This window comes from Leptidea sinapis, chromosome 24, assembly GCF_905404315.1.
Source record: "Leptidea sinapis chromosome 24, ilLepSina1.1, whole genome shotgun sequence".
NCBI lineage: Eukaryota > Metazoa > Arthropoda > Insecta > Lepidoptera > Pieridae > Leptidea > Leptidea sinapis.
In genome coordinates this window covers 6,221,576-6,248,151 of record NC_066288.1, presented here as the reverse complement: position 1 = coordinate 6,248,151, position 26,576 = coordinate 6,221,576, and the positions used below count along the sequence as shown (strand labels likewise).

Sequence of the window (26,576 nt, the reverse complement as noted above, 5' to 3'; positions counted from 1 at the left end):
AATGCAAATGTCGCAAAACAAGTTGGTGTGAAGTTGGTATGAAACAGCTACAGCTGGCCACAGCAGCTGTTGGTTGTTGACATTTGAGTTTGACTCAGAGATCAGACTGTACCTGTAGTTTTTACTGTAACGAGCTTGTGTGATGACTATGGGCTATGGCCCATTACAAATTTAATTAATAATTATCAAGCTCTCCTCGTTTTCTCTTTGGAGTATAAACAGCGAAATAAATCAACTAAGCATAATGGATGACACTGGTTCTATAAATAATGACCAAAGCATTGAAAATGAAGAAGACATCGATTTTTCCGAAGACCGAGAGTTAGTGACTAACGATTCTTGTTCTACAAAAGTATTAGATAGTCCCGAAGAGCCTGTCGATAAATATCGTTTGGTTTATTTTCTATTCTATTTGTTTGGGGTAACTTCTTTAGTGCCGTGGAATTTTTTGATTACGGCTAATGATGTAAGTACAAATTACTTAACTAAGTTTATTCAAACAAAGGTTTACTTACATTTCATATCAACTTTGGGAAGTTGTATGTTATAAAACTCTTGAAAAAGAAATGTTAAAGTTTTAATTAATAAAGTAATTAGGGACCTGACTAGATGGTTAAAGTAGATAATATTATATTAATTATGGTAACCACAGTACCAGAAACTAATTCACATGAATATTAAATTATGAGTAATATTTTTTTACCTTATTTAAATAAAGTTATATTGATTTGATTAGATTTAAAATACTGTTGACTGAAATTTGTAAGCCCTTCTTTTCAATAAATAAGCATTTCTTTTAGTATTGGATGTACAAATTCCGGGATGTCGAACCACACAACCTTACAGTATATGTCCGTAAAACCCAGTTTCAAGCAGAATTCACATCATATCTCAATGTGGCGACAGCAATTCCCAATTTGATATTCCTGATATTAAACTCCTTGTATGGACACTGGTAAGTGTATTAATATACTATAAATAATTTTTCTATCTTACTGTACAAATCTGTAGGCTCTGTCTGTGATTAAATTTTTTTTTGTGAAATTTTAGGAATAAAAAATGTAGCCTTACATTTATTCTAAAACTGATGTGTACTTATTGTGTAGAGTGGGTTTTGGATAGGCTATACATAATATGAAGACTATATTCCACCTGTGACTTCAGCATTAAATTCATAATCATAGATCTTTTGAATAAAGTACAAAACATTACTTAGAAACAATCACAGTATTATATACTAGCTGCAACCCATGATGTTGTCTTCATGGACAATATAAAGCTTATAAATACTTTGCATGCCTCTAATGTTACATTATATTCTCCCAACCTCAAAGTTAAAGTTTTTTATTTGCATAATCATGTTAGATTGATGTTACATTAATATTAGAGTGCATGTTTGCCATAGTTATGACATGCAAATTTTACAAAGTATACCTCTTGCCAATATTTATGCAAATATCTAAATTAAATCTATACAATCGTTTTTGCCATTTGCCTAGACATACATACAAATTTCAAACAATTAGATGAAAATTCTATAACATATAAGTTCCCAATATTCAGTCTATCTCTTACTTGAGATATAAATTGTAACTATTGTTGACTTTTCTGTCCCAATAAACTTATCGACCATAACTCACCTTATTTTATCCATACACACTGTCTGTCAATGGGATGACATATAGCTTACGAGTAATAGAAGTTTGTATGGAAATTTTAATTCTCACATCCCAATGTAAGGCCATAAGAATGACTGATCGGGTATATTGGGACAGCTTCAGATTATTGACAGCTAATTACTGACAGAAGAATGTAGTAATTTATCTCTATCTGTAGATAGTATATTTCGAACGGCCGTAAGTGTGTCTACTTTGGTTTAGATGACATACTACCTTTTTGTTGCAGGGTATCGGTGAGAAGTAGACTTCTTGGCTCCTTGATCATTGTGACCTTATGTTTTGTGGTGACAACTTCATTTGTGATGGTTGACACAGACGATTGGCAGGGCACATTCTTTATTATAACCATGTTTACAGTTGTTGTAATGACCGGTAAGTGAAATTGTTTTCTGTAATTCTCTGTTTATTATATTATAAATCGATAAAGAGTCAGATGTCTGAACCAATGATTTCTATTATAACGAATGCCCACATCAACACATGACTTCACAAAAAGAAGCCCACCTAACTGCATATAGAAACAGTAAAGGATACAGGAAAATAAATTTAATGCAGTTCCAGAGTCATTACAATCAACTTTAGACTTTACTGAATACATTCTTTAAGTTTGGACTAACTGATCCAGCTTTGATGGAATATTCAAGCTTTATATTATTTTTCATTTTATGATTTAGTTTCAAACACTGCCAGTGAAATTCATACTTACTGAAGCTAGTTTGCTTTGAACAAACAGATGCCTGATGCCATATACACTATAAGTACCTTTAGGCGGTGCCAAAAACCGAGTCCAAAATTCTATTAAAAAATTGAAACTCATGTTAAATACTATAAGCATCTGTTGATGCACTATTGAAGCATCTCTCAATTAAAATTTAAAATAAAAAAGCTATGTTTAAAAAAACCGACTTCAAAAACTCAAAAGTAGAATAACGAAAGAGATTTAATTTAATACACCTCTTTTGCAAATCTTATACCTTTAATTGTAATAAAATACTATTATTTGTATGAACTACTTATTAATAGAGTTTAAGTCGGTGCCAAGGCAAATGTAACTTTAACACTTTCACATACATAAAAAAAAATCTGATCGAATTGAGAACCTCCTCCTTTTTTAAGTCGGTCTGTAAAAATTTTGGAAAAAGTGACAGATAAATAATTATCTATATAATAAATATATATAAAAATGAATTGCTGTTCGTCAGTCTCGCTAAAACTCGAGAACGGCTGGAGCGATTTGGCTAATTTTGGTATTGAATTATTTGTGGAAGTCCAGAGAAGGTTTAAAAGGTGAATAAATTTGAAAAAGCTCAGAATTAAATAAAAAAACAATTTAGTTTTTCCTTTGATGTGTCCCCCGTCGTTCAGAAATCAAATTGAAAGAATCGCTTAACATGAATAACTTATTTGAATTTTTATATATTTGTAACTTTCTCAGGAGGTAAAAAAAAACTTAATTTTAGCTACCTATAGTTGGTAGATTAACTAAAGTTGTTAACTATGATGGCAATACAACATTTGCTGGGTCAGCTAGTGATGAATAAATATTACTTTCAATTTTATCCAAACTTTTTTTTTCGAGGCCCCGCCAAGGCACGCTACGCCACTGATGTAAAGTAACTGTATTATTGTTTATTACATTTATTATATTATATATGTTCTTTCAAAAACTTCTAAATTATAAATTTTTATATAAGCCGGAAATGATGAGGTAACTTTCCCATAGAAATCCGCGACACCAGGGGTAAAGTCTTTCTTCGCGGACCTTTGAGTTGCGAGTATGCGCTATGTTTGAAGGTCCCTAAGTCATATCACTTTAGGAGAACTGCAGCAATCAGTCAATTATGATTGGCCACACATCACAAAGTGGCCGTGCGAGACAAGAAGTTTCTCGCAGATCGCGTGTTTGTAGAATGCCAGAAGTCAACATGATGTGGGTAGAATTTCGCATTTTGACGTTATGTTCAGTTCTATCATAGACATCCACTGCTCGACAAAGGCCTCCCCCAAAGATCTCCACGACGATCGCTCCTGCGCTGCATTCATCCAACGTATTCCGGCGATCTTGACATCTTGTCGGCCTACCAGCACTGCGTCTTCCGTTACATGGTCGCCATTCGAGGACTTTTCTGCCCCACCGGCCACCTGTCCGTCGAACTATGTGCCAAGCCCACTGCCAATTCTGTTTCGCAAATTGGGCTATCGGATTTCGGTTCTTCTACGGATCTCCTCATTTCTGATTGGATCTAGCAGGGAAACTCCATCAGTTCTATACGCAACGTCAAAGACTCAAGCCGTACGGGGATGACTTGATCGTTTATGATTTGAACCGCTCTTCTTTATATGAGGTCAAACAAAAGAAGCTAGTAAGACTTATAATATTATCAAATGATTAAGAGTCAGAGTGCAAATCAATTTGCTCTCCAATCAATAATATTATTATCTTATGTGACACACAGATGGGACCTAGTAAACTTGCTTATCAGTTGTTTATTTTGATGTAAAAGGCATAGATACCTTATCTACGACTATTAGACATTATGTGAAACAGAAACGTAGCTAGTGCCGTATCTGCCTTATCAATTATAAGGGACCCCGGGCCACGGGGGCCACCGACGTGCGTAATCAAAAATTAATAAAAACTTTCTGCTTGCCGAAAAAAGGCAAGGAGAGTGTAAAATTTTTGGAAAAAGTGACAGACAAATAATTATCTATATACATATAAAAATGAATTGCGATTCGTTAGTCTCGCTAAAACCCGAGAACGACTGGACCGATTTGACTGATTTCGGTCTTGAATTATTTGTGGAAGCCCAGAGAAGGTTTAGAAGGTAAATAAATATGAAAAAATGCACGGAATTAAATAAAAACAACAATTTTGTTTTTCCTTTGATGTGTCCCTCGTCGTTCAGAAATCAAATTGAAAGAATAGCTTAAAATGAATAACTAATTTGAATTTTTATATATTTGTAACTTTCTCAGGTGGTAAAAAAACAAACTTAATTTTAGCTACCTATAGTTGGTAGATTAACTACAGTTGTTGTTGATGGCAATACAACGTTTGCTGGGTCAGCTAGTGATGAATAAATATTACTTTCAATTTAGGCACGCTACGCCACTGATGTAAAGTGACTGTATTATAGTTTATTACATATATTATTTTATATATACCTATATACTAGCTCACCCCACAGACGTTGTTCTGTGCATACTATAACAAGGTTCTTGTAAGAATTTGTCAAAGGCCATCGTGAATATCTAAACCAGGCGTGCTTCAACGGTCGATCACAAGTGCATTTTTAATCGATCTCGAGAAAAACATCCGATATAGAACTATTCATAGATTTTGTTTTAGGTAACAAAAATCGGTAATTATGTACCATCTTATGAAAAGTATGCTCAGGACATGCAGTTCCATGCAGATTCAACATCCAAAGTCACTCTTTAGTTAAGTTTAGAACTTTAGATACTAGAACGCGTTTGTTTTAAGAACCTATAAATTCGCAATTTTGAATAATTATTAGTTTTTTCATTGACATTTTACAGCAGACCTACACTTGCCTTGACTAAAAAAATGCATATTGTGCGCAGAACTAATATCTATGTGATCGTAACACTGTACCAAGACGACAATCATTCATCACACATACTTGAAGCCTCTCAGAGTCGGTCGATCGTAGTCTAGCAATTTTGAGGTAGATCGCCAACAGTTCAAGATTGCGCACCCCTAATCTAAACCAATGAATGGAGTAAGAAAAAAAAACAAAAAGGTATTTCTGAATGATCCATATAATTCTATTAATATGGATAATCAATTAAAATTCGGCACTATCCGGTAAAAGTAGGTCTTTTCGTTAATAATTATGGATTTATATATCTGCGTCTCTTGTAAAATAACTGCTTAGGGTAACCAAATTGTGTTCAAATACCGATGCTGTAGGATTAAGGCGCGAATAAGTTTCTGCGCGAATATTTGTCGATTTCGATACAAGAGCCCTTTCCGACATTTTGTCATGCTGCACAATCAAACAGGTTATTTAAATTAACGCTTGTTTGACTCATACAGTTTTACAACTATCTTTAATTAGTTATTTATGTGACTCATCCGCAGTTGCTCTAGCTGGTGGCATTTACTGAGAAATCTAAATAAATTAAATACTTAAAATACAAAAAAAAAACTTTTTTTTATGGACTAGGAGGACAGACGAGCGTACGGGTTACCTGGTGACAAGTGATCACCGCCGCCCACATACTCTTGCAACACCAGAGGAATCACAGGAGCGTTGCCGGCCTTTAAGGAGGGTGTACGCGCTTTTTTTGAAGGTACCCATGTCGTACCGTCCCGGAAACACCGCACAAGACAGCTTATTCCACAGCTTTGCAGTACGTCGAAGAAAGCTCCTTGGAATCCGCACTGTGGAGGACCGCCACACATCCAGATGGTGTGGATGATAGAGCACATACACTTTTCTAAAAGGCCGGCAACGCCTTTGTGATTCCTCTGGCGTTGCGAGAGAATGTGGGCAGTGGTGATCACTTCACATCAGGTGATCCGTACGCTCGTTCGTTTCCTCATCCGGACGACGTTCGAGCTTAGAGCATACTCCATCAAAGGCTGGAAATTAAATCTCTTGGCCTCTCGTATTAATATGTTCTTTGACGTCTGGTGTTCACTTTCCATTAGTACAACCACTTCATTATTTGCCCCCTCTGATTTAATAAATGCATTAAATAAATAAATAATCCATTTTTCTAGCTTATACATTTTTTTTTAAATATTGTAAGTAGATTTAGTTAGCAAGAACCCCGGATTTTGTATAGGTTTCCTCCAAAGATGCCTATGCCTTTATCCAGTTTGGGCCAGCTGACCGTCTGAGGTCGTCTTCCCATCTGGTTAGTGTTCTCCCTCGACTTCTCTTGCCCGCTGGGCCGCTCCACGATGTTTCTCTCGCAGTCCATCTCTCGTCTGTACATCTCGCGACATGGCCAGCCCATTTCCATTTTAGTTTTAATGAATAAGTTAGAGCGTCGGTCGCATCGGTGGTTTTTCTTATTTTAGTATGTCTTACTTTTTCTATCATCCTTATGTTATTATCCTATCCATTATCCTCTCTAGCCCCCTTTGACAGGTCCTGATTTTATTTGTGGCCTTAGAGACGAACTTTCACGTCTGGCACCCATACTTCAGGCTTGGTAAAAGACTCGTGTTCATAACTTTTGTTTAGATGTCTGTGGGCATACTTTTGAAAAGTTCTTTTAGGTTCCAATATTTATTCCATGTTGATTGAACCATTATTTCTATTTGTAGTATTTCGCTGTTTTTGGTATTAATTTTCCATCCAGTACAACCATTTGCCACCTCTGATTTAAAAAATGCATTGAAATTAATAAATTATTAATGCTTATCATTTTTGTCTGACAACGCCAAACAAGTGGATAATAAAATGTCGTTCAATAATAATAAAATATCAGATAACAAAATAAAATATTTAAAGTCTTAAATCTTTGATCAATATCCTTTATAATGTGGAATTGAAAACGTTGGTGATATTGGTAAACAAAATAAATTAAAACTCCCGGGTTGGTAGAGATCTCTATCGACTTTGCAGTAGAGCCAATGCACCTCCAAGGCCATCTAGATTTCTACCATTTGCCTTTAAATACATGCATATGCAAACCTGTCTGATGCTTATGTATAAGATGTAAATATGAGTTTAATAATATGCCGCTGCATTTAAATGGATGTGTTTTTGAAGTGAAAACTTATTTTAGCGCGGTACGCATAGTTTTAGATGAGATAAAATCTCCGCAGTCGCGACACCGTTGCGAGACGCTTCATCGGCTCCCAACAAATAATGGTGATTTCAGTTATTATTAAAATATGGAACGTTGGTGTCTATTACAGTTTACAAATCGTCGAGAAAGAAAACATCCTTGTGCGGTGTTTTCCTTCAAAAAAAGCGCGTACACCTTCCTTAAAGGCCGGCAACGCTCATGTGATTCCTCTGGTGTTGCAAGATAATGTGGGCGGCGGTGATCACTTAACACCAGGTGACCCGTTCGCTCGTTTGTCCTCCTTTTCCATAAAAAAAAGAACATGAAATTATAATACACGTCACAGACGTTGCTGTCTCATTTACAAACTCTATTCATCTCCTATCTACGGAGTGCGGGTGATAGTAATGTACTATGTATCCATACCTACTCTGTGGTAATTAATGTCTTTCATAGCGGTTTTACACTTGTGTCATCCTAGCAACATGTACCAGGACTTCATATGCAGCTAAAGAGGTTCATGCACAATGCATATCTTGAAATTATTACACAAGTGCTTACCCGTTCTTGTCGTTCGTTGGTGTTCTGAAATTACGGATGAAATTTGATTTTTCTGAGAGATGAACTTTTTAATGTAAAATAATTTAATCTTTCTGGTGTGTTAAATTTTTTATATAATATAAATTATCATTTTTTGTGTACGATAGCTCAATAAATGAATATTGTATTTAACCACATAAATCCTAGTACTTTTTATTCTGATAAATAAAGCAATTCGTGCTAGATTATTCCCTAATAATTTCAAAATATTCAAAAATGCACAACGTTAGGTTATGTTCACAGTTCAAGTTTTCACTTCTTCCGGCACTCACAGAGTGCAACCCGTATTTTTTTCAGAATCACTGTAGCCAGCCTATAAGGCATATGATTTCTAAAAATAATTTATTATTAGAAGTCTCTATAGATGAGATACAAAAAAAATACACAATTTACTGGATGCTTGATGAACTACTTATAAAAGTTAGGCGGGATGAAACTGACTGGTGGATAGGACACCCAACTGTCTCGCGCGAATGTATTAAAAATAATGTGGCTGGTGTAATTTTTTTTTCTGAAAGTATAAGTTAATTACTAAAATAATTGATTTTGGTGCACGATTAGTTTAGAATTGTGACAAAATAAAGTCTTTACTTGCGCTACTTTTTATGGGCGTAAAGTAAGTAAGTATGTCTTTGTTTGTGGAACAAACACTACAAATACAGGTAAACATTTATAATAACAATATGAAAAACTTATCTAAATCATTACGAAAATAATATACATGCCTGATCTAATTAAAACTAATGTACATCAAAAACCAAAGAAAAAAACTAAACTAAGGCTTATTCTATATCAACATACTAAGGTGGTGTTTGCAGTGTTTTGTCCCAAAAGGTTTGCTACTCAGCATATTAGCTGTATAACCCGAGACTGATTTTCAGTAGCTACCTTCAAGAAGGTGGCCGCCGCGATTACAGCCAAAATTGCTTCGACTACTAAATATAATAAGTATGTGGAAATGATAAAGCCCCGTATTCATAAACATTTGTTTAGGAACAGTTGATCAACATTATTAGTGAGCGGTGAGAATGTTGCTGGCAACTATGTTTAAATCACTACAGGTTGTCCACATGCCAGTCTGCGTTTTAATGTTGCCCGAGGAGGTAGTGTTGTTGTGTTCTCTGTATCTGATGTATAGGATTGATAATAAAAAAGAGAGAAAAAGATGGTGGATTCGAAACTATCTTTTGCAAAGAGGAAATTTGATGAGTGACCTCAGAATCTTCGTAGTTTCTTCGAATGCATCGTTCTTTCTGTTTCTATATTTGTATTATTTTATAGAAGAATCCCATGATAATGGTTTTGATTGAAATAATTCTATTAGTTGCATTATTTTATCATTGCTCCACACTACTGCCATGTTTATAAACTGTTGCAAACACGTTCACACACGTCAACAATTGTCGCTAAACTGATGTTTACGCTTGTCGGGCGAGAGCTTGTCAACATGACGCTATCAACTCTGCAACACGCAGTGTTGCCAGCAACATGTTGACAGCAATTCCGCAACACGTTGATTCAACTTTGTTGCTAAACAAATGTTCACCATGAATACGGGGCTTTATACTCAAAACATAAGGTAAAAATAATATTATTGTAGACAGCTAATTATGTACTTAATACCGGTGGCGTTTACTTCGACGATCATGGTATTATCCCAACTGATAAACTGCATGTCTTATGTGTATACATAAAAAATTAGGCCAATTTTCTTTTAACGCTGATATTAATGAAGGTTTATGATACCTGCATGCTACGGCCGGCCAACAAGAGCGTGCATTGCTTTTCTAGCAACTAGTCGTATTTGAACCTGGAGATTGCTTACCGTGGGTATTTAGGAAAATTTATGAGTGGGGGTTCAATAGAAGAATATAAAATAACGAAACCAAATTAAATTAATTGCTACTCTATATTTATTTAGGTTCATTACGAGGTAAGCACTGCCTAGTTGCCTATATGATATGCACGCCCCTGCCGGCCAATACATATATATTATAACACTAGAAATAAGGGATTGCTTGTAACTAATTCTAGTAGGCTTCATAAGATTCATAATAGCTTTAAGGGTAAATGTATACACTTTTATAATAAATTCACAGCCACTGTTCAGGCATTATCTATAAATAAATTTAAATGTTTAAAAAAAAATGGCTCTGTCGTAAATCCTATTACTCCACAGCTGAATACCTAGGTGATCGAACAGCCTGGGACTATATTATGATTATTTTATAGCGATAGAAATGACTGTACAATATTGTATACTCTTATTGAAAAGATCGCAAAAAAGAATGCTGGGAGAGTTTCTTGCGCCGCATCTTCTCTCTCAGAGCTCCATTTGTTTCCGAAGCGGTAGTAGTATCTAGTATATTAGTAATGACATCAAAAAGAATTGTAACGGAATCAATTTTGGGAAATAAATGCCTTTATAGACTATTAGGAATTTTCAATTATCTACAATCGGCCATTCAGAAGCCACTATAACTGCCAGACGTAGATGTTCGTGTCGATATCATTATATCGGTAACCTCACTTTGAGCGACTTCCTTGTTCATTTTATATTTTTACTTCAGACACTTTGTTGCAGCTGCCAGCGCTGTATTCATCGCAGGCCTGATGGGCATATCGAGCAAGTTGCCCCAGAAGTATATGACTGCAGTGATCAGCGGGCAATCCCTGGGCGGCATCATAGCAGCAGTCGCCCAGATCATCTCCCTGGCCTTCAAGATATCCCCCCAACACAGTGCGCTTATCTACTTCTGTATAGCAGACTTCATGGTTATAGCGTCGCTAATCTCCTACGTGTTTCTGTACAAAATTGACTTCTTCACCTTCCATATCCTGAGGGGATCTGGCATGGCTGCCAATAGGCATAGAGAGGCGTATTTGACGATCATCGTGAAGAAGATTTGGGTGTACGCGTTTAGTATATTCGCGATATTTGGAATCTCAATGTGTGTTTATCCGGCGGTCACTGTGCTTGTGGAATCTCATCCGGTTACGAGCGGAACTGACTGGAATAGTGAGTATAAATATTACGCTATTCCATTTGCACGAGTAAACCTTTTTTTCTCATCTTTCAAGACGAAATAGGCAAAAGCAACTACATACCAATGGGAGGGCCCTTTGCACAGGATGCCGGTTAGAACGTCCTGCTCGTCTCGTATCTTATTTTCATTAAAAAAATACAGCCAAGGGTCAAAGTAATAGATATTTTTTTCGTCAACTTCCATTCAATTTTAACAACAAAAATCTGACTTTCAGGATCCAGATTGATATCAAGGAAAATTGTGAAAATAAATATTACTTACAATGAAATATACTTTTTTTTATATTATACGAAGATAAACTAGCTTACGTACTAGGGTCATCTGATGAGATGTGATTACCACCGCCTTTAATATCTTGCATATAGCACATGGGATTAATTTCCGAAGCGGGCGGCTGTACGCGCTGAAGGATCCCTTTTCTTGTGCACCTTGGAACACGGTGCAAGGAAATTAGTTCCACAGTTTGGTTGTAAGTTAAGGAAAGTTCCTTGAAAACTGCTTGCGTTTCGTGAGAACTTGTAGGAACAGCACAAATCCAGATGGTGAGGACAATTACTTAAACGTTTATGAGTTTTATTCTCTAGAGCTGACATTATTTTCAGATATATTCTTCGTGCCTGTGGTGAATTACCTCATCTTTAACTGTGGCGATTACTCTGGAAGGATGGCGGCCGGATTTTTGATGAAAGTATGTACCTCTGTGTTGCTTTCAAAATATTAGTATTCAAAATTTGATTTATGAATCACTTAGGTACCTATTTAGAAGAAATGTCTTAGGCGTCCTGCTATTTCCTAAGCGACCTAGGCGCAAATACAAATTTGACACGCAGTAAGAACAACAGTCGATACCACTGGCCTGTGCTATTTAGCACTGGAGGCTGTCCAAGTCCTTTTGTGCCTGTTTGATATTCGCCATTTTGGCGCTGTTGGGCCATGTTGCGATAGTCTGCGGTACTAAAACTAGTGATGACAACCGCAGCTAAACAAACATCACAAGGAAAACTATTTGCAATCAAAAAAAAATATGTGCACCTTAATACGTTGATTCCTGAAGTATAAATAACACGAAAAACGCCCAAAATTAATTAAAAATGCAAAAATACTTCAGAGTAGGTATTGTACGTTTCTCTCGCAGTCATTTGTATAATACGTCAAAATTAGTTCTCTGGACGCTCGCGAGTGGCGCTTCAAATAGGCACAAAAAATTGCTGTGAAACTTAAGGAACTGCCTGTCCAGTGGTATTTATACAGTGGTCGATAAGTAGTACCCTTAAAGAGTACTACGCGACCAAACGAAGTGAACGCGTTCTGGTTTGCCATTTTCCCGCGAATAGAATGCTATAATTTTTTTGTTATGTATATGTATATAAAATATGAGCGTCACTTTTCTGTAGTACGTACTTCTGAGTACCTATTATGTTTTATATATATAATTGTGGATGATACAGCTACTGTACTCAATAACTTTTGTATTAATTTACATTTACTTTTTTGACTTATTCGTGTAAGACATTGACTATTTGACGTTTGAGTGTGTTTGTTGCATCATTTTACATATTATACTAGTGGACCCAACAGACGTTGTCCTGTACACATGTTTTAAATTTGTAAAATCGGTCCAGCCGTTAGGAGCAGTTCACTAACATACACATGAGCAGGAGAATTATATTATATGGGCGGAATTGAGAATCTAAACCAATCTCAAATTCACTGAAACAAACAAAAATGTCATCAAAATTAGTCCAGCCGTTTAGGAGGTAGTTTAATTGTGAATCTAAACCATTTTCGAATCCACCTGAAGACACACACCAATCTCAAATTCACTGGAACACACAAAAATATCATCAAAATCGGTCCAGTCGTTTAGGAGGTACTTCAATTGTGAATCTAAACCATTCTCGAATACACACAGAAAGTTTCATTAGAATCGGTCCAGCCGTCTAGGAGGAGTTCAGTGACATACACACGCACACAAGAATTATATATATAAAGATTGTAATTGAAATGATTCGTAAATCGATGTAAATGTAAATCTTGATATAAAAAAGTGGCAATGAGTTTCTTGCTACTTCTTCTCATTAGTTCAACCTTTTACGAAGTAGCGGTAGATTCAATGAGATTTTTTTTTTGACATTCATAAGTGTCATTTCCTTGAATAAACTGATTTTGATTTGATTTGATATCAAGTCGCGTTGTGATGATTGTAAGTGATGGTAGGATGGAAGATGTTTGTCCGCCATGTCTGCCATGAAAGTGAATTTCTAAATAATATATTTTAATGTTTTTTTTTTTTTAATAATCTCACCGTTTCAGTTTCTTAATTAAATCTGTTAAAATATGTCTATAAAATAGTACTTCTTCTCTGTACGCATACTGTTTAATCTACGTCATTCCTTTAGTATTTGTCAGAGTATGGACAGTGCATACTTTATAGAATCTGTTCTCTTTGCCCTTCACCGTAATGGAAGCTACACGAAGATCACGAAACTCTTTTTAATCAAGTTATAATCAAAAATACATCTTGCATAAAACCAGTTTACTAATTTCAATCCTTATAAAATCGTTTTATTGTTTGTACCAAGGCGATAAAAAACTACCATCAAATGTGCCTTATATCTGCCACTTAAAAAATAAATAGGTCCTATACGTTTTATTATGATATGCAACAATGTTATTACAGAAAATAACTCATAGTATACGCGTTGTTATCATAATAAGTATACACTGTTATTTGTCACATCAGCTAGGAAAATGACTCATAAAATTAAACAACTTAAAACATTATCTTGGCTCAATTAAAACTGTCAACATTGTGAACAATAGCGGAAATTTGCTTAACCAGAATAATCTCTCACATTTACAATATACGTATCACTACATATATAAAACTATTTATATGGCAAACGTTGTTTTGCCATATAAATTATGTTAAGAGTTTCTTGGACATTGCTTTATTTTTCTAAAATAAACGTAGCCTAAGTTACTCCTTATTACATCAGCTACCTGCCAATAAAAGTCGCCGGATTAGCCGGAACAAACAGACAGACAGACAATAATTGTAAAAAATGTTATTTTGGTGTATGTACCGTATATGTATTCATAATATACATTTAGTAAAAAATGGTTACTTCAATATTACAAAAAGACACTCCAATTTTATTTAAATGTATAGATAATTCACACAATATTTTTATAAATTATAGCCTATATGTTATTCTGGTGTGTAAGCTATATTATTGCAAAGTTTCATCAAAATCCATTCAGTAGTGTTTGCGTTAAAGAAGTTCGAACATAAATCCAGACATACAAACTTTCACATTTATAATATTAGTAGGACAAAGTCCTCCGCCGTGTCTGTCTGTTCGCAATAGACTCAAAACTATAGCACCGATTTTCATGCTGTTTTCACCAATGAATGGCGTGGTTCTCGAGGAAGGTTTAAGTATATAATTTGTTAAGTTTTTGTGCACATTTTTGTATACATTAACGACATTTGTTGGAGGTGTCGAAAAAAAGCCGTTTGAGAGCTTTCAACTAAAACGCTGTCTAAACCTTTTGAGATATAAAAAAATAATGAATTATGTATCTTATATCGGTCTACAGAATAAGGATAACATAATATGTATATCCATTTTACCAACTTAAAAATATTTCAATTATAAAGCGGTAATGTTAAAAGCTGTTTACGCAAATTCGATATTAATCCTTATCATTTTACTACTAAGTTATATTATAAAATCATTAAGAAATACGTTTTTGTTTTGACCACATTTTTGCCGAATACTTTCATTATTTTTCTATTGACAGAACAGCATCTGTCGGGTCAGTTAGTAATATATAAACCTCTCTTAAGGGCCTGCCTTCAAAAATACTGAGATGCAGTTATTGTGCCTATTTTTATGTATTATTCCGATCGTACCAGTAGTTTTCGCAGTATAATCGAAGAAAAAATCCACTGTTTATTTATTAATATAGATTTTATTTGAATATAAAACAGAACGATATAAGTATTTATTTCTTATAAAATGCCTGGTTGGTCTTACAGTTCAATATTCAACACTCCTTAAGACCCATATAGCCGAATGGTTAGTAACCTACTAAGCTAGAGGTCCTGGGTTCGAATCCCGGCAGGTGCAGTCATTTATATGATGAATATGTATGTTTGTTTCGGAGTCATGGATGTTTATATGTATATATGTATGTTCAAGGAATTATATTGTATTAAATATATCGTTGCCTTGTACCCATAGTACAGGCTATGCCTAGTATGTGGCAAGATAATTTGTGTGAAAGTGTGTCAATATATTATTATTTTCCGTCCGTTTTGAAGTTTTTACACAACATTGTATTTTTTTATAGGAGCAATAGTTTATAAGTAGTTTTGTTTATAAATAACTTTTGTTTTTCAGCCGACAAACCAGTGGGTGCTGGCTGGAGCCAGTATCCTGAGGATAATTGGCGTTCCCATGCTGATGCTGTGTAACGCACAGCCAAGGAAGCACCTCCCTGTGCTGTTCCCTTGGGACTACGAGTATATACTGATCATGATCGTTTTCGCCTTTACGAATGGTTACCTGACCAATATTGTAATGGTGCATTCCACTCGGTGAGTGTTTGATTGTGTTTTCTTATTTGTAATGCTCCAAAGCTATTACAGTGAAACCTGGTTAAGTGAGACATCAAGGGACCTGCAATGTCGTTTCACTTATAGAGGTATTCCACTTACCCAGTGTCTCAGATATACAGGTATAAATAAATATCTGTCTCATTTACAGAGGGTTCCATTAATAGAGGTGAGAATACAGAATTGGCCCTTTAAATTCAGCACAAACTTCTTCGCGTGTCTTCCCACTTTCATAAACGGATATTAACTTCAGTTTTTCACGTAATGATAACGATTGTAGCTTTCGTTTTGACATTTTTCAAATAAACATCTGTATGATAGTAAAGCGAAACTAAAACTGAAGGTAATTGAAGCTCAAAATTTGTACTTACGTACCTACTTGGAATTACGTGTGGAATTTGTGGGTAGAATAAGAATGAGTAAACAAACAATGTTATCTATGATGATAAATCGAAAGAACAAATCCCAGATATAGAGGTTTACTTCGTCCCACTAACAGAGGTAATTCAGTGCCAAAGTGTTGGGACCTCAGCATGAGTTCCAGTTATGGAGGTTTCTCACTTATCCAGGTCCCACTTAACCAAGTTTCACTGTATAATAACAAATAAAATTCTTTATTGGTTTTAACAAATTCTCCATAATAAATAGTGGCAAGAAGCTCCTTTTAAGTATATAATGAATGCTTGTGCGTTATGGAGGCTCCGTTCTTTCTTAGCCTTAAAATAACATACTTAGAGTACATAATAGTATTATAAAACGTGCGCGCATGCGCGCGCGCGCGTGGGTGTGTGTGTGTAAGTGTATATGTGTGTGTGTGTGTGTGTGTTAGCGTATGTGAAGTAAGAGCAACTCAGTATCATCATAATTATTATTTATAATTATTGGTATCCAGGCGATCAGTGCAATTTTACATTCATGGGCGTTTCTATTATATATATGTAACTGTTTGTTTATTTTATGATAAAGAAATGGCGCACTATTAAATAATAGTCAATGTTTCAACAGCAGAGTATAGTTCTGCTGACATCATGTACAGCTTAAACCCACATTACGATATTGTAATATTTGAAAGCGTTCGGGAAGCTCCGTAAAATCCTCTCGACCCAAATACCACAGTGTCTGAGGACGAAGGTTTTCGACCGGTATGTGCTGCCAGTGCCTTACGGTACGTAGACGTGGTCGCTAATTATGGCCCTGGTGAAAAAGCTCATGGTCGCTCAGAGGGCTATACTCGAAGTTTCCCTGCCAGATCGAATTAGTAATGAGAAGATCCGTAGGAGAACCAAAGTCACTGATATAGCCCAAATTATTGCGACACTGAAGTGGCAAAAGTCCTCGAATGGCGACCACGTACCGGAAGACGCAGTGTTGGTAAAACCCCCACAAGATGGACCGACGATCTGGTCAAGATCGCCGGAATACGTTGGATGAGGGAAGCGCAGGATATTTACGAAAGTTTCCAACTCCCTTTGGCATCTAGAAATGCCTAGATTGAGCCAGATTTAAGCAGTGTCTTCCACAAAAACCAAAATCAAATATTATTAAATATTATGATTGCATTCTTAGTTTCAAGTTCCAATACTTGATAATTGTGTATAAATATGTGTGTGACAATTACTTATATGCTGACTGATTATATATTTATTACTTAGGGTTATCGTTAATTAATTATGTAGTGATATGACAATTTATTAGTGTGTAAATAACGTATAAGATACTTCGTTGTCATTTTAACTATTTTGCAGGAAGTGAATGATTCTTTAATCAATATTACATTGCATCCGTAATATTGTTGAGCCACTTCCACCTTCGCACGACACGCAACAAGTAAGGATATCATCCCCACCATCTGGATGTGTGGCGGTCCTCCACAGTGCGGTTTTCAAGGAGCTTTCTTCCACGTACTACAAAGCTGTGGAATGAGCTTCCTTGTGCGGTGTTTCCGGGACGATACGACATGGGAACCTTCAAAAAAAGCGCGTACACCTTCATTAAAGGCCAGCAACGCTCTTGTGATTGCTCTGGTGTTGCAAGAGAATGTGGGCGGCGGTGATCACTTAACACCAGGTGACCCGTACGCTCGTATGTCCTCCTATTCCATAAAAAAAAAAGTTTATGTTCTGTGCTTTCCACCGCAGAGTGATGACGTTTTGTAGGAAGGCATTACTTATGCATTCGTTTCGCCAGCAAAATGATCGAATAATATAAATTTGTACCAAAATTTATGGACGATGCGGAACTTGAACCCGCACCCCTCAGTTTCAGTCCGAGCGCTCCTACCAACTGATCCAGCCTAGCGAAACTTTCTTAGAAAAAAGCGTTTCACTCGATTGTATGAAACGTGCAGTCATTGATAGATTGACAGATGACGGTTATAATCTTGTAAAACACGGAGATAGCCGAGATCATCACTACGCTTTAAGCAACTGTTCGCTTTCGAACTAAACAGGATTATACTTCGTCGCCGATCAAACTTACATCATTTGATGTCCGTCCATAAATAATTGAGATTTATTGATGATCGTCCATAAATATTAGTACAAATTAAATTTGTATATGTAAGTGTGAATAAGTGAGGGATATTACTTAAAAATAACAAATTGCTCGAATAATGTTGGACAGTGACTTATTGTGATAAATAATAGTTTCGTTTCAACACAATGAGCGGCCGAGAGCTCGATGACATGTAGGTAGGGTGAACAATAAATCCACGGAGTAAATGCTTGAAACGCTAAACAAATTTAAAATGTAATTTTCCACCAGGCTGCCTCAATAAATAATAATATTTTAGAAGAATTACAAGAATTAAGTAACTAAAATTAAGTTTTTTTTTACTAAATTTATTTATTACAAAAAACAAACCAAGTAAGCTTCGCTAAGTACTAAGGCAAGGGAAAATCGTTGTAATTGTAACTTGTTAAAGTGATTTTTAGGGTAGCATAAACTTTTTCTAAAATAAATATTAAATACTTTTACGTCTGTCATCCCAAAGCTGTTAAAAATGTCTGTGACTCCTTTCAGAAGTTTATGAGTTTAACGCTTTTTTATTATAAATTAAACTACAGCACATTCTATATTATAATCTATATCTATCTATACGACTCCCTCCACTGATGATATTGGCAGTAGTTTGGCAGTAGTTTTACACAGGTCAAGGAGACAATTTGAAATTCTTAATTATAATTATACTACAAGTTTGAGTATAAACGCCGCTTTTATTTGTTTAATTTCTTATATATTATATTTGTTTTGTTTTGTTTTTTATCAAACTTCAAAAAAGGTTTACAAACCATGCGTATTTTTTGAATATCCTATCAAAATAAACGGTCCGCATATCAATTCATTACAAAAACAAATAAAAACGATAAATATTCTTCAGATGAGACATCGATTTATACTTTTTTTGTATTCAAATTCAAATTCAAATATTTTTATTCAAAATAGGGTGTGAAATCACTTATTGAAAGTCAAAAACTACCACCCATTCCAAAATGAATGCCTCAGGCCTTAGAAGAATGGGCGCAACAAACTCAGCGGGCTTTTTTTTTCATCAAAAATATGTTTTACAATTAAAGTACCATTTACAAAGTAACATTGTACAATTAAACTTATTATTTAATAGCCTGAGGGCGGTCGCTCCATTCCCAATCTGTGGTATCATTAAGAAAGTCATTTATGTTATATTAACCTTTACCACACAAACGTTTATTAACAATTCTTTTGAATAACGTAATACTTTTGTTTTGAACACTTTCTGGGATCTTGTTGTAAAAGCATATACATCGCCCCACAAAAGACTTACTAACTCGACTTAGCCGAGTAGTAGGCATCATCAGTTTATGTCTGTTCCTGGTGTTAACATTATGGTTATGACAGTTTCTGGCAAATTCACTTATGTGCATTATATCGACATTTCCGTGATTGATTGCAGCGTGGTGGAAATGCACGAACGTGAGAAGACATCTTCCATAATAGCGACGATGCTGAGCGTCGGACTGACTGCAGGAGCCGCGGTCGGTATGTTGTTGGTCAGACTGTTGTAGACTGTCCGAGAGACATCCTAGCGTTGAGGTTAGCGTAGATACGGCGTCCGTTCATTAATATTATGTAGAAATGTGTTTAAATAAAATCCTTCCCTCGAAGGGATCAAGTATAGTAACATACTCCACCTGGTATAAGATTAGATTAGTGTTCATTGTGTTGTCCATTCGGTAAATTAATATAACTTGTCATTGAGTTAATGAAAAATAAATTACTAACTAGCTTATCTAATTAGTAACTTGTGTTAATCGTCTATTTTGATTTAAACTAATCAATTTATCGAATTGTTAGTTCATAATCAATTTATTAAGTTAAAAAACATATTTTGCTCGGGTAATTCAATCACACATAGTGGGCAAGACTCGCGTTGTCAAGTGTCATACTGACAGCTCCCCATTTCATCGCTGCTTTATTTTTAGGCCAATGACGTTAGCCAGCTGGCACGGGAAGATACCAGGCGGAGTATATTATGATACCATGGGTTTTACCTTTTTAACATTCTATGAGAAACAGTGTAACCTATATTATATATAGTAAAAAGGAGCAGATATTGTTATAAGTACCTGCATCGTGACTCTTAAACGTCCTAATTGGGACGTATTTTGAGTTCTTAACTTGCTGTCTTCTCTCTCATTATTGTTTTAATCACACTGTCTGTTGTTTTTAGATGGTTTCATTAATATCATAAGATAACCGAAACTTTTCAAACGAAACGACACATACGTATGTCATCTAATCATATTATGACTAATTCTTTTTATTATGACAGAAACATATTTTATTGCGCTTATAATTCAACAATCTTATTAATTTCTATCGTTGTTCTTCTTATTGTGAATTTTTTTATTATTGCCTGTACATAGCTACAGAACAATGACAATGGCGGATTTGAAAGATGGTTGACAGCTGTCAATGTTCATCGTTAAATTAGACTGTCAATATCACACTGTACAAACAATCATAATTTTAATATGTTAGCCGCAGCCTCGGACTAGTAAAAAAATAAGGACTCCGTGTCACCTTACATAACAGTGTAGCACCAAAACAAGCCGCCGTAACCGGCGTGAAACGTGTAAATACATAGCCCCACGCACACACTTACACTACTACAGACCGATAGGCGGCCATTATGAGAATTGTCATCGTCTGTGACAGATCAGTTTGCGTCTCAATAAAATATTTTAATAATGCCGTCGTGCGTTGTGAAAAAGTGTAAAAACAATACTTTATAGTATTTGTGGCCATATATGATTATTTAAGGGGAAAAAAATTGTGTAACTAGTATCCCCCGTAACCGCACACACACTAGCATAACGGTGCTTCGCTTGCAAATATCACGGCGTGGAGTTCTTCTTTTTTTTACTCGTCAGTAGCCGCAGCACGCACTTTTCAATGATCTTAATATGATTATAATATAATATTGTATAACATTTATTATTATTTATTAAAACTGTATCACAATTTATGTTGTAAGAACGTGTTTGTTTAAATCTATAACTTAGTTCAAGTAACTAAGATATGAATTAACAAATCGCCATTGTTATTTACAATTACCCCTTTCAAAATAATAATATGTGTTTAGACACCTCCCTTAACGCAGGTAATTAATAGCTGATAGCTCTTTACTATAACTATAATCGGTGAAGTTAGCAATCGTTATCATAAAACACTGTGGCTGAAAATGTGTAACAACCAAGAATTCCTTTTATTACACACATACATTACATACATTTGGAATTGTATTCTTTGATAATATACTTCACAAACGAAGTTACCTATACGTCTTTTGTTTTCTTAATGTGTAAAATTCAATTAATGTCGCTTATAAACAACATCTACAGACAGAACAATAACAATGGCGGATTTGATAGATGGTTGACACCTGTCAATAATTGTCATCTATTAAACTGTCAAAATCAAACTACATACAATCATAATATTAGGTTAGCCCCAATAACCATTTTTCGAAATGATTTATGATTATAATTATAATGCCGCAAAGTTATTTAAATCATATCCATTTATATAGGGTATATCAGAGATCTTATTTTAACGACAATTATCTTATTAAATACAACTTAATATATAAAAAAAAAACATGACAGTTTCCCAAGTTAAGGGCGTGATAATTTTTGTAATAGATCAATTTATGATAATATTATTATATAGTGATATTGTAGTAAAGTTGTATTTATCATATTTAGGTACCTACACCCAATGGGTGTTTAATTAGTTAATATTGTTAATGGGCATGTTGTGTTGAACCAATGTGAAATTACCACATACTTGAAAGAGCCAGAGATATAGTTGTGTTATATAAGACAATATTGAAAATAGTTGGTTAAAAACTCTTAGTTGGCATACTTTATAATATGAAATACTTAACATATATGGATCTCGACTCCAATTTTTTTTTTTAATTTAAGAGCGCGTTAAAGTGAAACAATTTTGTAATAGTTATTTATGCAACTGTTGTGTAATACGGGGTATTTAACACAAATGTGGTTTTTTTTTTTGGATAATAGTATCATATGAGTGTTCTAATAGCTAATTATCAACAATTGCATACTAGACTTTATCTACACCCAGAATATGAATCCTCTATAAAAGATTCTGAAACAGTTACTAACTGCTAACATTAAAAAAGCCAATCCTAGTAACCATATTATCATCCAAAGGAGTGTTATTATGAAAACGGATGATGTAATGTTGTACTGAATTTCATTACAACACTCGTTTGGATGATGTAATTGTTATTAGGACATTGGGTATTTTTGGTAAAAAGCTAACTGTTTTAGAATATTTAATAGAAGATTAAAAGCATAGGTAGACAAATTGTTTATTATAATTTTTTAAAGATATAAGCGAAAAAATATCATTGATATTTTAGGCTTTGTATTGGATTTTTGCATGTGTAAAAAATAATTATTATATTTTTACTAATTTTCTCAGGAAAACTGGATAACACTAGATAGTTATCATCTAATTTAATACCTATACCTAAGGTATTCGCTAGTATATTTTAAATCTTTTAGTCGTACAGAATTCCGAATCGTTTCGTAAAATCGAATCTTAAAACGTATGTATGCGATCGTATCGCGCTTATAATATTCAAACAATGACGATGAAAAATAATTTCAATTTTATAATATATGTAGTACAAGATCCAACTACTCGATTCTTCGGGTATGTGTTTTTCTGATAAAACTAATTTTAAATGAACGTTGAGGGAGTATGTAATGTATTAGCGATAGGTTGCCTATTAAAAAATGGCCGCATATACCACTAATTAATTTTAGTATAATTAATTTTCTAATATCTCTTTTATTTTATTTTTTTTTAATTTTATGTCATTTTAAAGGAAATTATGTAAAGAATTGAAAAATATATGGTGGCCAAGGCTCAGTCAACCGCAAAATTCGGGTTGCCAGGTTTAAATAGGTATATTATTAATTTATAATAATAATATTGACACACTTTTACACAAATTATCTAGCCCCAAACTAGGTATAGCTTGTGCTATGGGTACAAGACAACGATATATTTAATACAATATACTTACTAAACATACATAAATACATATAAACATCCATGAATCGTAAACAAACATCCATATTCATCATATAAATGATTGCACCTACCGGGATTCGAACCCCGCACCTCTAATCTTAGTAGTCAGGGTCATTAACCATTCGGCTATATCGGTTGTCTAGTAGTAATATTAGTAAATTAGTTTTATCATAAAAACCTGCGTCCCTGCAGAATCGAGCAGCGGGGTCCTAGACTATTATTATAGTTTAAACACGAGCGTCAACAGATTACAGCAATTCTGAATTTTACTTAAGATCGCCTCTGTACACTTAGATTATTATTTTTATTATTTAAGTTTTAGTACGTAGCTCTACTTTAGAAATATTGTTACCACGATTATTGTTCGGATATAACTTTTGATATTATTTTAATGATTTAGTCGTAAGTGTATTTTAGTTGTCAAAGTTTTTTACCGTTTTACCTTATTGTGATAATTTATCTTTTACATTGCAAACATTCCTTGTAACATTTTATTATACAGTGATATAATTATGTATGAGATTCAAATCATATTTTTGTTTTTCAAATCTCGCCATTTCTGTTGACTAGTTATGCCATTGGACCATTATTGACGTACAATAAACAACTGGACTATCTATTAAAAGGTCGTCAAAAATTGTTCGAGCGGCGTTGTATAAATATATACAATTAACTTAAACAAATAACATTTATTGAAATTAACACCTTATTTAGTGGCAGTAATGTTCCAAGTATTGTACACGCTCATTAGAAGCTCGGACGCGAACACGAGGCAAGAACATTCTGATTTAGCAATTGAAATGTAATTAGTTAACAATATGATTGAGAACGTCAAGTTAGTTACACAATTTTGTTAATTTTAAAGGGGCACTTACCATCTCCACTCCATCCATTTTAAGCTTGTATATGCTGTCAGTTTTTCACTGAACACTTTATTATTGCGTGGCGTTGTATTGAAAGCGCGGTCGAAACACAAACTTTGATTCAAATTTTTAAGCGTTATTGTGAGTCTAGTAGTTTATTGTACGTCAATGCATTGAACTTAATAATATTTGTTTGTTATAATATGGAGGATGTTGCAAAAGTGTTTTAACGTATTTGAGAATGTGATACGTGCTGTTTCTATTGTAATGATTATATATAATTATGTGTTTTAAAATATTTACCTAAGATCATTTATACGTCTAGATAGACTGTGACAGATGTGAAAACGACGAAAAAGAATGAGGTTGACAGTGTACCTCTATTTTGTGCAATGTCCGCACCCTAACATAGAGTGACATACAAATCGCTAGTGTAATGCGTGGCTTGTCACGCACACTAAAGTGATATACCTGGCCTGTGTCATCGGTCGTCTAACAGCAAAAGGCTCTGTCTCGACAAACAAATTGTCTATGATTTACACTGATGACTTGCCTATTTGAATTTATACGTTAATATTTGTTTTAAGACTAATTGGATCTCGAAACGTAAGATAGTCTGGAATACTGATTCGAGACTCTTTTCATGGATAAAGTACTTATGTGCACTGTTTTAAGCTATTTATCGCGGTGATTCCCGATATCTCGGCACGGTTTCATGGGAAATGATGGGGAAGGATCTCAAAAAGAGACGATATTTAAAGTAATGATTCAACTGTTTTTCGAAGTGAAATGTGTACCTTAATTTTATTCACCAAATGTTAATAACATTTAAGTAATGTAAACCTGTGTATAACATAAAAATCTACCAAAATATATTAATTTTAGTTGTGCCGAGAGTTGTTAAGCACTAAATTCGAGAGGTACTTATTTTAAATGTAAAAGACAAAATATGTAATTTGAATGTTGACAAATTCGTGTACTCGTCACCTTATATGTACCTTTAAGTATATGTGATTAGCCAATTATCATACATATAATTATCTACATATGTGTAATTTGTAAATGATAATAAATACATCAAAACAGTATATTATCATGTAATTTTTATTTTACATAGTGAATTAATGTTTTTCGTGCGTATTTATATGAACCCATAATACACTAAAATGTAGACTTAGTAAATCGTATGTAACGTACCTACAAATTAATTTTCCATATTATACAGTAATATAGCCTATAAAGAAGTAGCCTTATAACACGTTTCCATATTACGCGATTTCAATTTTGTATACCACCGGCAGTCTCCCATGTAACGTGTAGATTTCCCATATGAATATTTCTGTACTGTGATATTTATAATCATTTGTACAGTTCATAATTATTAGCTTCGCGTACCTATGCAAGAGTCTCAATTGTGTTATTACAAAATTATATTAATTTATTGTATTAAAAACCTATATAAAATAGTAAAACTAGGCAAACAATTGGAAATAGTTGATACGAATTGTGATTAATTATTATTATTATAACGAATTACGAGGTCGTTATTTCGCGTTATACAAAAATAAATATATAAAATAATATAAAGCGTGTTCGGTGGGATTAGCTACCTGTATTAATACAAATGAAAGTTTTTCGTTCAATGATTATCAAGAATCTTGTATATTTTATCCTAATTTGTGATGATTATGCGTAAAAGAACGCTTGTATACGTTTTCAAATGCAACTCCTTCAGTGCTGCTCGAATCGTTGCGTAAAGATGTCATCTTATAATTGTGTATTTGCTGAATCTGTCACGCGGCGTATTTTTTTTATATAAACAAGGGACGAGATGAGCAGGACGTTTAGCTGATGGTAATTGGTACGCCCTGTCCATCACAATGCAGTGCCGATCAGGATTCTTGAAATACCCATAAATTCTGAGGGGCACGACAACTTATGTCACCTTGAGACATAAGTTGTCAAGTCTCATTTGCCCAGTAATTTCACTAGCTACGGCGCCCTTCGTACCAAAACACACATTACTGCTGCACCACAGTAATAGGCGCCGTTGTGGTACCCATAATCTAACCGACACCCTGTGCAAAGGAGCCTCCCACTGGTAGTATTTCGAAGATCTGAATTGACTGGCACTATTTCTGCCGCCAAATCCACATTCGGACTTAATATTCGCTACAAATTCTCACCATCTCTATTGGGAGTGTCTTATCGAAGTGAATTCTTGACTTTTGCCAAGTATTGTTGGAATATGTTATGTTATTGTCACAATGATAACTAAATATATTTCTATTTCCAGCTGGACCGTGAATGTGGTTTGTAAGAATATTTGTCTCGTACACCCAAACTATGGAATGTGCTTCATTGCGCGGTTCATTCAGGA

General features: G+C 34.5%; 1 protein-coding gene across 1 annotated transcript; it reads left to right on the top strand.

The window, feature by feature from the left end:
- On the top strand, window positions 1-25,289 carry LOC126971617 (equilibrative nucleoside transporter 3). The gene is made up of 7 exons (XM_050817975.1): window positions 1-466; window positions 801-955; window positions 1,906-2,051; window positions 10,636-11,070; window positions 11,701-11,786; window positions 15,508-15,704; window positions 19,654-25,289. Exons 1-7 carry the CDS (start codon window positions 245-247, stop codon window positions 19,763-19,765), a joined length of 1,353 nt encoding a protein of 450 aa, XP_050673932.1. The 5' UTR covers window positions 1-244; the 3' UTR covers window positions 19,766-25,289.
- The last annotated feature ends 1,287 nt before the right edge of the window (window positions 25,290-26,576 follow it).